Source organism: Anolis carolinensis, unplaced genomic scaffold, assembly GCF_035594765.1.
Source record: "Anolis carolinensis isolate JA03-04 unplaced genomic scaffold, rAnoCar3.1.pri scaffold_14, whole genome shotgun sequence".
Lineage (NCBI taxonomy): Eukaryota > Metazoa > Chordata > Lepidosauria > Squamata > Dactyloidae > Anolis > Anolis carolinensis.
The window spans coordinates 2,733,134-2,746,468 of record NW_026943825.1 but is presented as its reverse complement, the minus strand read 5'-3'; the positions used below and the strand labels follow the sequence as shown (position 1 = coordinate 2,746,468).

Genomic DNA, 13,335 nt, shown 5'->3' with positions numbered 1-13,335 from the left:
ATTATAATATTATATTATTACTATTATTATTATATTATATGATAATATTATTATAATATTATTATAATATTATTATATTATTATTATTATTATATTATATGATAATATTATTATAATATTATTATAATATATTTTATTATTATTATTATTATTATTATTATTATTATATTATATTATTATTATATTAGGCCGGGCTGTGGCGCAGGCTGGTTAGCAGCCAGCTGCAACAAATCACTCTGACCAAGAGGTCATGAGATCGAGGCCAGCCCGTGCCTGCGTCTGTCTCTGTCTCGGTTCTATGTTTATATGGCATTGAATGTTTGCCTTTATGTGTGCAATGTGATCCACCCTGAGTCTCCTTTGGGGTGAGAAAGAAGGGCGGAATATTATTATATTATTTTTTATATTAGGCCGGGCTGTGGCGCAGGCTGGTTAGCAGCCAGCTGCAACAAATCACTCTGACCAAGAAGTCATGAATTCGAGGCCCGCTCATGCCTGCATCTCGTCTCTGTTTCGGTTCTATGTTTATATGGCATTGAATGTTTGCCTTTATGTGTGCATTGTATATTATATTATTATCTATATATATAAAAGAGTGATGGCATCACGGTGACCCACAAAACTACAAATCTACAGGCCCCCCACCTCGAAATTTGACAACACAACCCATCATCCACGCCTCTAGGTTGATACAACAAAAAGAAAAGAAAAATAAAGTCCTAATTAGAGAGAGAGGAATAATTGCTTTTATCCAATTGCTGCCAGTTAGAAGGCTAAGCTCTTCCAACTTGGTCTCCTAGCAACCCAATAAAAAATAATAAAAAACACTAAAAAATTAAAAACACTAAAAAATTAATACAATAAAATACTATAATAACAGAAAATAACTAAAAATAATACAAGAAAATAATAAAATATAATAAATAAAAAGATAACTTACAATAAAATTAATTAAAAAATACAAATAACGTCAAATAAAAATTACACAACAATTTTTAACCAATACCACCACCACTTTGCCACAGCAACGCCTGGCCGGGCACAGCTAGTATTATTATAACATTGTGGTATGCAAATATTCTACTATTATATAGTAATATATTATATAATATGTTATATATTGAACTGTAACTCTCCGTCCTCGGTCTCAGGCATCAAGTACAACGTCTCCCTGGATGACCGGAAGTTCGGGACGCGGGCCATTTTCGACAGCAATGCGCAGAAGCGCATCCAGAAGCGCATACGGGTCACCATAGGCCGGAGGGCCTGCGCCACCGCTCGCTTCCATGTCATTGTGAGTAGAATGAGGCCAATTGAAATAATAATATCACTTAAATACTACTAATAATAATAATAATAATAAATACCTTCAATAATAATAATAATAGGAATGTGATATAATAATATAATAAGAATCCAGGCCTCCAAGGATTCTTGAGGAAACTCCTCAAAGCACAGCAGACAAAAAATCAGTACAAGAAAACCGCACTACAAACTAGAGCTGGCAGCTGGCACAACAAAACATGGCATGGAAAGTTCCTTGACAAAATTGAAGGAAAAGCTCATAAGGAGAAGACCTGGCTCTGGCTCACGAATGGGACCCTGAAGAAGGAGACAGAAGGCCTGATCCTTGCAGCCCAGGAGCAAGACATCAGGACAAAGGCAATTGATAATAATAATAATAATAATAATAATAATAGAAGACCTGGCTCTGGCTCACGAATGGGACCCTGAAGAAGGAGACAGAAGGCCTGATCCTTGCAGCCCAGGAGCAAGACCTCAGGACAAAGGCCATTAATAATAATAATAATAATAATAATAATAGAAGACCTGGCTCTGGCTCACGAATGGGACCCTGAAGAAGGAGACAGAAGGCCTGATCCTTGCAGCCCAGGAGCAAGACATCAGGACAAAGGCAATTAATAATAATAATAATAATAATAATAATAATAATAATAATAATAATAGAAGACCTGGCTCTGGCTCACGAATGGGACCCTGAAGAAGGAGACAGAAGGCCGGATCCTTGCAGCCCAGGAGCAAAACATCAGGACAAAGGCCATTCAGGCCGAGATCGAAAAATCAGCTGAAGACCCAAAATGCAGACTGTGCAAGGAAACCGACGAAACCATGGATCATCTCCTCAGCTGCTGTAAGAAAATTGCACAGACAGACTACAAACAGAGACACAACTATGTGGCCCAAATGATCCATTGGAACTTATGCCTCAAGTCCCACCTCCCAGCAGCAAAGAACTGGTGGGATCACAAACCTGCAAAAGTCTTGGAGAATGAGCACGCAAAGAGACTGTGGGACTTCCGAATCCAGACTGACAAAGTTCTGGAACACAACACACCAGACATCACAGTGGTGGAAAAGAACAAGGTTTGGATCATTGATGTTGCCATCCCAGGTGACAGTCGCATTGACGAAAAACAACAGGAAAAACTCAGAACCTCAAGATTGAACTGCAAAGACTCTGGCAGAAACCAGTGCAGGTGGTCCCGGTGGTGATGGGCACATTGGGTGCCGTGCCAAAAGATCTCAGCCGGCATTTGGAAACAATAGACATTGACAAAATTACGATCTGCCAGCTGCAAAAGGCCACCCGACTGGGATCTGGGCGCATCATCCGAAAATACATCACACAGTCCTAGACACTTGGGAAGTGTCCGACTTGGGGTTTTGTGATGCAAAATCCAGCATATCTATCTTGTTTGCTGTGTCATAAAATAATAATAATAATAATAATAATAATAATAATAATAATAATAATAATATAATAACATAATAATAATAATAATAATAATAATAATAATAATAATAATAATAATAATAGATTCTCTTCCGAACGCAGGACACTTCGGACTATTTGCGCCCGGTGTCGGTGCTGCTGACGTTTGCCTTGAGTGACACAGAACCCGGACCCGTTCTGGATGAGAAGTCGCCCACCATCATTAAGAAACTGGTGAGTCTGTGTTCCTTATGGGAACCGCCTGGCCGTCTGCCTGGAGGGATCGAATTGTGCCTTGACTGTTGATTTCCCCTTAGATCCCCTTCTTCAAGGACTGCGGCGAAGACGACGAGTGCGTCACCGATCTAGCACTGCGAGCGCGGATGGACATTGCCGGATCCAGGTCAATATTAATAATAATAACAATAATAATACTTAATAGGAGAAATAATAATAATAATAATAATAATAATAATAATAATAATAATAATTTTATTATGCCACAGCAAACAAGATAGATATGCTGGATTTCGTATCACAAAATCACAAGTCGAACACTTCCCAAGTGTCTAGGACTGTGTGATGTATTATTATTATTATTATTATTATTATTATTATTATTATTATTGTATGACACAACAAACAAGATAGACATGCTGGACTTCGAATCACAAAATCACAAGTCGAACACTTCCCAAGTGTCTAGGACTGTGTGATGTATTATTATTATTATTATTATTATTATTATTATTATTATTATTATTATTGTATGACACAACAAACAAGATAGACATGCTGGACTTCGAATCACAAAATCACAAGTCAAACACTTCCCAAGTGTCTAGGACTGTGTGATGTATTTTCGGATGATGCTTGCAGATCCCAGTAGGGTGGCCTTTTGCAGTTGACAGATCGTAATTTTGTTTCCAAATGCCGGCTGAGATCTTTTGGCACGGCACCCAGTGTGCCCATCACCACCGGGACCACCTGCACTGGTTTCTGCCAGAGTCTTTGAAGTTCAATCTTGAGGTCCTGAGAGCGGCTGAGTTTTTCCTGTTGTTTTTTGTCAATGCGACTGTCACCTGGGATGGCAACATCAATGATCCAGACCTTGTTCTTTTCCACAACTGTGATGTCTGGTGTGTTGTGTTCCAGAACTTTGTCAGTCTGGATTCGGAAGTCCCACAGTATCTTTGCGTGTTCATTTTCCACGATCTTTGCTGGTTTGTGATCCCACCAGTTCTTTGCTGCTGGGAGGTGGTCCTTGAGGCATAAGTTCCAGTGAATCCTTTGGGCCACATAGTTGTGCCTCTGTTTGTAGTCTGTCTGTGAGATTTTCTTACAGCAGATGAGGATATGGTCCATGGTTTTGTCAGCTTCCTTGCACAGTCTGCATCATCATAATTATTATTATTATTATTAATGATCCCACCAGTTCTTTGCTGCTGGGAGGTGGTACTTGAGGCATAAGTTCCAATGAATCCTTTGGGCCACATAGTTGTGCCTCTGTTTGTAGTCTGTCTGTGAGATTTTCTTACAGCAGCTGAGGATATGGTCCATGGTTTTGTCAGCTTCCTTGCACAGTCTGCATCATCATCATCATTATTATTATTATTAATGATCCCACCAGTTCTTTCCTGCTGGGAGGTGGGACTTGAGGCATAAGTTCCAATGAATCCTTTGGGCCACATAGTTGTGCCTCTGTTTGTAGTCTGTCTGTGCGATTTTCTCACAGCAGCTGAGGATAATAATAATAATAATAATAATAATAATAATAATAATAATAATAATAATAATAATAATAATAAATGCTTAATAGGAAGCCAGGAATCAAAGCGTAGGACCTCGGACTCCTCTAGCTTTTCTTCTCGGTCCTCCAGTGGCATTCAATGGCAATTTCGCCCGCAGAATGCGCATTGGATGACCTAGAACATGCCTAGAACGTGATGTTCAATGTGTTTCTTGTGGCTGCAGGCAGAGCCCGCACGTGGTGCGCAAGGGCCGGCGCAAGGCCGTGGTGGACGTCCTCTTGGAGAACAAGAAGGAGAACGCCTACAACGCCAGCCTCGCGCTCTGGTTCTCCAGGAACCTCCACTTCTCCAGCTTGGTCCTCAAGGTAGGGATCCCGTGTTCCGTGTTCAAGAGATTCTCCCAACACCCATTCCCCAAAACACAGAGTTCTGGGTCCCGTGTCCTGTGTCCAGATCAGGTGTTCTAGATCCCATGTTTAAGAGATCCTCCGAACTTCCCTTCTCCAAAACACGTGGTTCTAGATCCTTCATCCCACACTCAATGTCTCCAATGTGCATGACCCATGTTCTAGATACTGTGTTCTGTATGTTCAAGAGATGCTACCAATGCTACTTTTCCCAAACATGTTCCATGTACATATCCCATGTTCTAGATCAGGGGTCCCCAAACTTTTTAAACAGTCCCTCACACCATTGGAAGGCCGGATTGAGTAAAAAAAAAAAAAAAAAACTACGAACAAATTCCTATGCACTCTGCACATGCCTCATTTTGAAGTAAAAAACAAAACGGGAACAAATACAGCCTTGATAATAATAATAATAATAATAATAATAATGCAAAAGGCCACCCTACTGGGATCTGCACTCATCATCCGAAAATACATCACACAGTCCTAGACACTTGGGAAGTGTTCGACTTGTGATTTTGTGATAGGAAATCCAGCATATCTATCTTGTTTGTGGTATAATAATAATAATAATAATAATAATAATAATAATAATAATAATAATACATCATACAGTCCTAGACACTTGGGAAGTGTTCGACTTGTGATTTTGTGATAGGAAATCCAGCATATACATCTTGTTTGTGGTATAATAATAATAATAATAATAATAATAATAATAATAATAATAATACATCACAGTCCTAGACACTTGGGAAGTGTTCGACTTGTGATTTTGTGATAGGAAATCCAGCATATCTATCTTGTTTGCTGTGTCATACAATATAATAATAATAATAATAATAATAATAATAATAATAATAATAATAATAATAAATCACACAGTCCTAGACACTTGGGAAGTGCTCAACTTGTGATTTTGTGATAGGAAATCCAGCATATCTATCTTGTTTGCTGTGTCATACAATAATAATAATAATAATAATAATAATAATAATAATAATAATAATAATAATAATAATACATCACACAGTCCTAGACACTTGGGAAGTGCTCAACTTGTGATTTTGTGATACGAAATCCAGCATATCTATCTTGTTTGTGGTATAATAATAATAATAATAATAATAATAATAATAATAATAATAATAATACATCACACAGTCCTAGACACTTGGGAAGTGCTCAACTTGTGATTTTGTGATATGAAATCCAGCATGTCTATCTTGTTTGCTGTGTCATAATAATAATAATAATAATAATAATAATAGTTGGAAAAGACCCTTTGGGTCATTGAGTCCAACTCCTTCTGCCTCTGTGCACCAAAAGCACAAGCAAAGCACCCCTGACAGATGGCCTCCCAGCCTCAATGTTAATAATAATAATAATAATAATAATAATAATAATAATAATAATAATAATAAGGGTTGAAAGAGACCCTTTGGACATTGAATCCAACCCCCTTCTGCCTTTGTGCACCAAATGCACAAGCAAAGCATCCCTGACAGATGGCCTCCCAGCTGCAATGTTAATAATAATAATAATAATAATAATAATAATAATAATAATAAGAAGAAGAAGAAGAAGAAGGGTTGTAAGAGAAGAATAGACCCCGTGGGCCACTTAGTCCATCCCCCTTCTGCCCTTGTGCCATGGGGGCTGGATAAATGGCTTCGATGGGCCACATCCGGCCCCCGGGCCTTAGTTTGGGGACCCGTGTTCTAGATACTGTGTTCCGTGTGTTCAAGTGTCCAAACATGGGGCTCTGTGTCCAAGCACATGTTTCTAGATCCCCGGATCCTGGATCCAAGACATAATCCACAATTTCTAATTTCCAAACACCAGGTTCTAGAACCCGGGTTTTATTTATTTATTTATTTATTTATTTACAGCATTTATGTTCCGCCCTTCTTTCTCACCCCGAAGGGGACACATTACACATATTAGGCAAACATTCAATGCCTTTTTAACACAGGACAAAGACAAACAAACATAGCTCCGAGCGGGCCTCGAACTTATGACCTCCTGGTCAGTGACTCATTGCTCTCCCGTCTGCGCCACAGACCCGGGTTCCACATTCAAGGGATCGATCCTAGTGCTCCCCTAACTGAGCACAGGGTTAAAAATCCTGTTCAAAAAACCCCATGTTCTAGGTCTCATATCTAGTGTTCGGGGGATTGTAGACCTTATGGTAATGATTACAGGTTCAGGAACCCAGGTTCTAGATCTTATGGTCTGTGTGCAAGGGAGCCCCGGTGCCACAACGTATGGATTCTAGGTTCTAGATTAATATATTGGGTTCTAGATCTCATAACATCATCCTTACTGAGCATGGAAAGTAGCTTGCAAGGTCTAGAACCCGAAGAGGAACCTCTCTGCTTTTATTTCTTATTTTTTGCAGGGAGAGAACCCGGTGAAAATCGAATGTACGGCTCCATCGTCGCAAACCCGGTTCTGCAGCGTGGGGTTCCCCGTGTTCCGTTCATCTGCCAAAGTAAGGGAAATTATAATAAACTAGCTGTGGCAAAGTGGTGGTGGTATTGGTTAAAAATTGTTGTGTCATTTTTATTTGACGTTATTTGCAATTTTTTATTAATTTTATTGTAAGTTATATTTTTATTTATTATATTTTATTATTTTCTTGTATTATTTTTAGTTATTTTCTGTTATTATGGTATTTTATTGTATTAATTTTTTAGCATTTTTAATTATTTTTAGTGTTTTTTATTATTTTTTATTGGGTTGCTAGGAGACCAAGTTGGAGGAGCTTAGCCTTCTAACTGGCAGCAATTGGATAAAAGCAATTATTCCTCTCCCTCTAATTAGGACTTTATTTTTCTTTTCTTTTTGTTGTATCAACCTAGAGGCGTGGATGATGGGTTGTGTCGTCAAATTTCGAGGTTGGAGGGCCTGTAGTTTTGTTGTTTTGTGGGTCGCCGTGATGCCATCACTCTTTTATATATATAGATAATATAAGGAATAACTAAGGAATTATAATAAATAATATATTAATGTATATAATAAAATTGTATATATAATTTCATTTTATTACTTTATTAATATATATGTTATAAATAATCTTATATATATAAAAGAGTGATGGAATCCTGGCGACCGCCAAAACAACAAAACTAAACACCCCGCAACCTCGATAATTGACAACACAACCCATCATCCACGCCTCTAGGTTGATACAACAAAAAGAAAAGAAAAATAAAGTCCTAATTAGAGGGAGAAGAATAATTGTTTTTATCCAATTGCTGCCAGTTAGAAGGCTAAGCTCTGCCCACTTGGTCTCCTAGCAACCCACTCACCCAGGGGACAGGCAGACTTAGGCCTCAGGCCTCTTCCACAGATTATCTAATTTGCACTAGATTAGATGGCAGTGTAGACTCAAGACCCTTCCACACAGCTATATAACCCATTTATAATCTTTAACTGGATTATCTGGACTCCACACCTTTACCCTTTACCTTAACTACCACCAATACCTCAATATTTTATTTCCCATACCACTATACTTCGCCACAGCAAGGCATGGCCGGGCACAGCTAGTATATATATATAAAGTTAAATTAAAATTAATAATAAATAATAAATTAATATATTTCTGTATAAAAAGAATGATAATAAAGTTAATAAAATAATAATAAAATAAAATAAAAAATAATGCCAATGAAGAGCAGCTGGAGAAGAGGTGGTCAAGAGGAGACAATATGAAAACAATTAAATATTTATATTAATATTTAATTATTAAAGGTTTTTTTCTATCTCCGAAGGTGGCATTTGTCCTCGAGTTCGAATTCAGCTGCTCCTTCCTTCTGAACCGAGCCCAGGTGAAGCTCACAGCAACCAGGTACCCATGAGAAGGCGATATTTTTATTTTTATTATTATTATTATTATTATCAAATAATCACATTTCGGCATATCAGGTCTGTGTGTCAAGTTGGGTCCAGATCCATCAGCGTTTGGGTTCACAGTGCTCTCCTCCTGTCTTTACTTTCGTATTTGCCTATATCAAAAATATTGATATATAGAAAATTAGTATTAATAGTTTAAAAACGGAGAGATTATCTGGACGAGGTTTAAAAAAGGGCAGAGCAAGCATTGCTCGTTTCCACCATTGCAAGAATAATATAATAACTTTATTTTTATACAACCCTATTATTATGTGTTGTCCTATATAGAGAGCTATAAAATATAATAATAATAATAATAATAATAATAATAATAATGATAATAATAATAATAATAGTGTCTATTTTCCTGTAGCGACAGCCTGGAGTTGAACGAGACCCTTGCGGACAATATGGTGCAAGTTGTGGCTTCCGTTCGTTACGAGCCGGACCTTTTCCTAACCAGGTTATTATCATCATCATCATTATTATTACTATTATTAATAATAATAATAATAATATTATTATACGGTGTAAGTTGTGGCTTCCGTTTGCTATGAGCCAGACCTTTTCCTAACCAGGTTATTATCATCATCATCATCATCATCATCATTATTATTAATATTATTATTATTATTATACAGCGCAAGTTGTGGCTTCTGTTCGCTATGAGCCAGACCTTTTCCTAACCAGGTTATTATCATCATCATCATTATTATTACTATTATTATTAATAATAATATTATTATACGGTGCAAGTTGTGGCTTCCGTTCGCTACGAGCCAGACCTTTTCCTAACCAGGTCATCATCATCATCATCATCATCATCATTATTAATATTATTATTATTATATGGCACAAGTTGTGGCTTCTGTTCGTTATGAGCCGGACCTTTTCCTAACCAGGTTATTATTATTATTAATATTAATATTATTATTACACGGCGCAAGTTGTGGCTTCTGTTCGTTATGAGCCGGACCTTTTCCTAACCAGGTTATCATCATCATCATCATCATCATCATCATTAATATTATTATTATACGGCGCAAGTTGTGGCTTCTTTTCGCTACGAGCCGGACCTTTTCCTAACCAGGTTATTATCATTATCATTGTTATTAATATTATTATTATACGGCGCAAGTTGTGGCTTATGTTCTCTGCGAGCTGGACCTTTTCCTAACTAGGTATTATTATTATTATTATTATTATTATTATTATTATTATTATTATTATTATTATTATTATTATATGGCGCAAGTTGTGGCTTCTGTTCTCTACGAGCCGGACCTTTTCCTAACCAGGTTATTATCATTATCATTATTATTATTATTATTAATAATAATAATAATATACGGCACAAGTTGTGGCTTCTGTTCTCTACGAGCCGGAACTTTTACTAACCAGGTTATCATCATCGTCATCGTCATCATTAATAATAATAATAATAATATTAGTAATAATTATTATTTTTCTAATATTTGGCCTTATTTCTCCTCCGCAAGCGACTCCACACTGAACCGCTACGAAGTCCACCCGGTCGGGACTTTTCCGAACGGCATGCGTCCCGAGTTCAGGACCACCGTCAAGGTATCGTTCCGGGAAACAGCCAGCGGGATTCGAACAGATGCAAAATCTCAGTCTCTCACCCGAGTGTTTGTGTGTTTCCTTCCTCGCAGGTGCAAAACCTGGGCTGTTACGCCGTGGGCAACCTCTCCCTATCTATGGAACTCCCTGCAACAGCGTTCGGCGGCACCACGTTCCTCTCCATCACACGCGTGTGGGCCGACAACGTGAGTTTTTAGACACACGGGACAGCCATGTTTTGGAAGAATACACCCCCATTGAGACTTCAGGTTCAATTTAGATTCCACCTCAAGCTTGGAAAGGGGTCCGCTTCCTCTTCTGGGGGGTGGGGGGTGGTTTCGAATCAAGAGTCATGCTGGCCATCTGTCGGGAGGGATCGGGTTGTGTCTTCCTTCCCAACAAATGGGTCTTGCATGGCCCTGGGGCTCTCTTCCAACTCTAAGAATCTATAATAGCTAATAATAGTAATGTAATCTATATATATAAAAGAGTGATGGCATCACGGCGACCCACAAAACAACAAAACTACAGGCCCCCCAACCTCGAAATTTGACAACACAACCCATCATCCACGCCTCTAGGTTGATACAACAAAAAGAAAAGAAAAATAAGGTCCTAATTAGAGGGAGAGAAATAATTGTTTTTATCCAATTGCTTCCACTTAGAAGGCTCTAAGCTCTGCCCACTTGGTCTCCTAGCAACCCACTCAGCCCAGTGTTAATAAAAGAATAAAAAATAAAATAAATACAAATAATACAATAAAAACACTAAAAAAATTAATACAATAAAATACTATAATAACAAAATAACTAAAAATAATACAAAATAAAATATAATAAATAAAAAAGATAAGTTACAATAAAATTAATTAAAAAAATACAAATAACATCAAATAAAAATTCCACAACAACTTTTAACCAATACCACCACCACTTTGCCACAGCAACGCGTGGCTGGGCACAGCTAGTAATATATAATATACTAGCTTTGCCCGGCCACGCGTTGCTGTGGCGTTGTCTGGTGGTGTCTGTATTTTATAGGCAGTGTGGAAGAGGCCTAAGTGAGGCCTAACTTTGCCTGTCCCTGGGCTGAGTGGGTTGCTAGGAGACCAAGTGGGCGGAGCTTAGCTTTCTAACTGGCAGCAATTGGATAAAAACAATTATTCCTCTCCTTCTAATTAGGACTTTATTTTTCTTTTCTTTTTGTTGTATCAACCTAGAGGCGTGGATGATGGGTTGTGTTGTCAATTTTGGAGGTTGGGGGGTGTTTAGTTTAGTTGTTTTGGTGGTCGCCAGGATTCCATCACTCTTTTATATATATAGATAATATTTCGGTATGATGATGATACCGTCTCCTTCCCCGATGATTGTCAAGCAGAGGCTGGATGGCCATCTGTCAGGAAGTGTTTGATGGGGTCTTCTATGGCAGAAAGGGGGTTGTGGTCCCTTCCAACGATGATTCTATCTCCGTTTTGTGACCCCGAAGGTGACCTGTAGTGTCCAAAACGTGTCTGAATCGGTACAGAGAGCGCCCGGCGACGTGGTTCCCGTTCATCCCGAAGACCTTTTGCACATCGAGAAAGTGGTGAGTCTCCCCAATTTCCATGGAACGGGGCTCCCTAAAGGCCATCTAGTCCGCCTCATGGCCACCTTCCCTCCGCTAGAACTGCACCAACGCCGGTTGCCAACGGGTCAAGTGCGAGGTCTCCAACCTGGAGCGGAATTCGGAAATCTCCGTCCACGTGCTGAGAACCATCCACAACGAGTTCTTCCGGAAGGTGAGAATGCGGGATTCGATAATAAGAGAATCGGGCGGGTTTGCTTCCTTCTAAAAAATCATATCATCTCTCTCCTTCCTTGAGGCCAAGTTCAAGACGGTGAAGATCATCAGCAGATTCATATTGACCGCCGAAGAGGAGAATAATCTGCTGCTTTTGCCGAAAGACGCCCATCGGCGGGAGGTCAGTCGCGCCGAGACCGTCAGAACCGGGGCAATGCGCAACAGTGCAATCCTAATTTCCTGTGGGAAATGTACATTCATTTCGCCCTCGTTTTCAGTGGAAGATGCGCAACAGCGCAATCCTAATTTCCTGTGCGAAATGTACATTCATTTCGCCCTCGTTTTCGGTGGAAAATGCGCAACAGCGCAATCCTAATTTCCTGTGGGAAATGTACATTCATTTCGCCCTCGTTTTCAGTGGAAAATGCGCAACAGCGCAATCCTAATTTCCTGTGGGAAATGTACATTCATTTCGCCCTCGTTTTCGGTGGAAGATGCGCAACAGTGCAATCCTAATTTCCTGTGGGAAATGTACATTCATTTCGCCCTCGTTTTCGGTGGAAAATGCGCAACAGCGCAATCCTAATTTCCTGTGGGAAATGTACATTCATTTCGCCCTCGTTTTCAGTGGAAAATGCGCAACAGCGCAATCCTAATTTCCTGTGGGAAATGTACATTCATTTCGCCCTCGTTTTCAGTGGAAGATGCGCAACAGCGCAATCCTAATTTCCTGTGGGAAATGTACATTCATTTCGCCCTCGTTTTCGGTGGAAAATGCGCAACAGCGCAATCCTAATTTCCTGTAGGAAATGTACATTCATTTCGCCCTCATTTTCAGTGGTGGAAAATGCGCAACAGCGCAATCCTAATTTCCTGTTAGAAATGTACATTTATTTCGCCCTCGTTTTCGGTGGAAAATGCACAACAGCGCAATCCTAATTTCCTGTAAGAAATGTACATTTATTTTGCCCTCGTTTTCGGTGGAAAATGCGCAACAGCGCAATCCTAATTTCCTGTGGGAAATGTACATTCAATTCGCCCTCGTTTTTAGTGGAAAATGCGCAACAGCACAATCCTAATTTCCTGTGGGAAATGTACATTCATTTCGCCCTCGTTTTCAGTGGAAAATGCGCAACAGTGCAATCCTAATTTCCTGTGGGAAATGCACATTCATTTCGCCCTC

At 39.1% G+C, this 13,335-nt stretch overlaps 1 protein-coding gene across 2 annotated transcripts in view; it reads left to right on the top strand.

The window, feature by feature from the left end:
- Positions 1-13,335, top strand: part of itga10 (integrin subunit alpha 10) — a 56,297-nt gene that overhangs the window by 40,734 nt on the left and 2,228 nt on the right. For both annotated transcript variants that reach the window (XM_062964796.1, XM_062964797.1), the window contains exons 17-28: positions 1,152-1,294; positions 2,858-2,968; positions 3,052-3,137; positions 4,709-4,850; positions 7,294-7,386; positions 8,672-8,748; positions 9,166-9,255; positions 10,292-10,376; positions 10,466-10,579; positions 11,859-11,957; positions 12,037-12,150; positions 12,235-12,333. In XM_062964796.1, the coding sequence (XP_062820866.1) occupies positions 1,152-1,294; positions 2,858-2,968; positions 3,052-3,137; positions 4,709-4,850; positions 7,294-7,386; positions 8,672-8,748; positions 9,166-9,255; positions 10,292-10,376; positions 10,466-10,579; positions 11,859-11,957; positions 12,037-12,150; positions 12,235-12,333 (1,253 nt within the window). The remainder of the gene's footprint in view (positions 1-1,151; positions 1,295-2,857; positions 2,969-3,051; positions 3,138-4,708; positions 4,851-7,293; positions 7,387-8,671; positions 8,749-9,165; positions 9,256-10,291; positions 10,377-10,465; positions 10,580-11,858; positions 11,958-12,036; positions 12,151-12,234; positions 12,334-13,335) is intronic.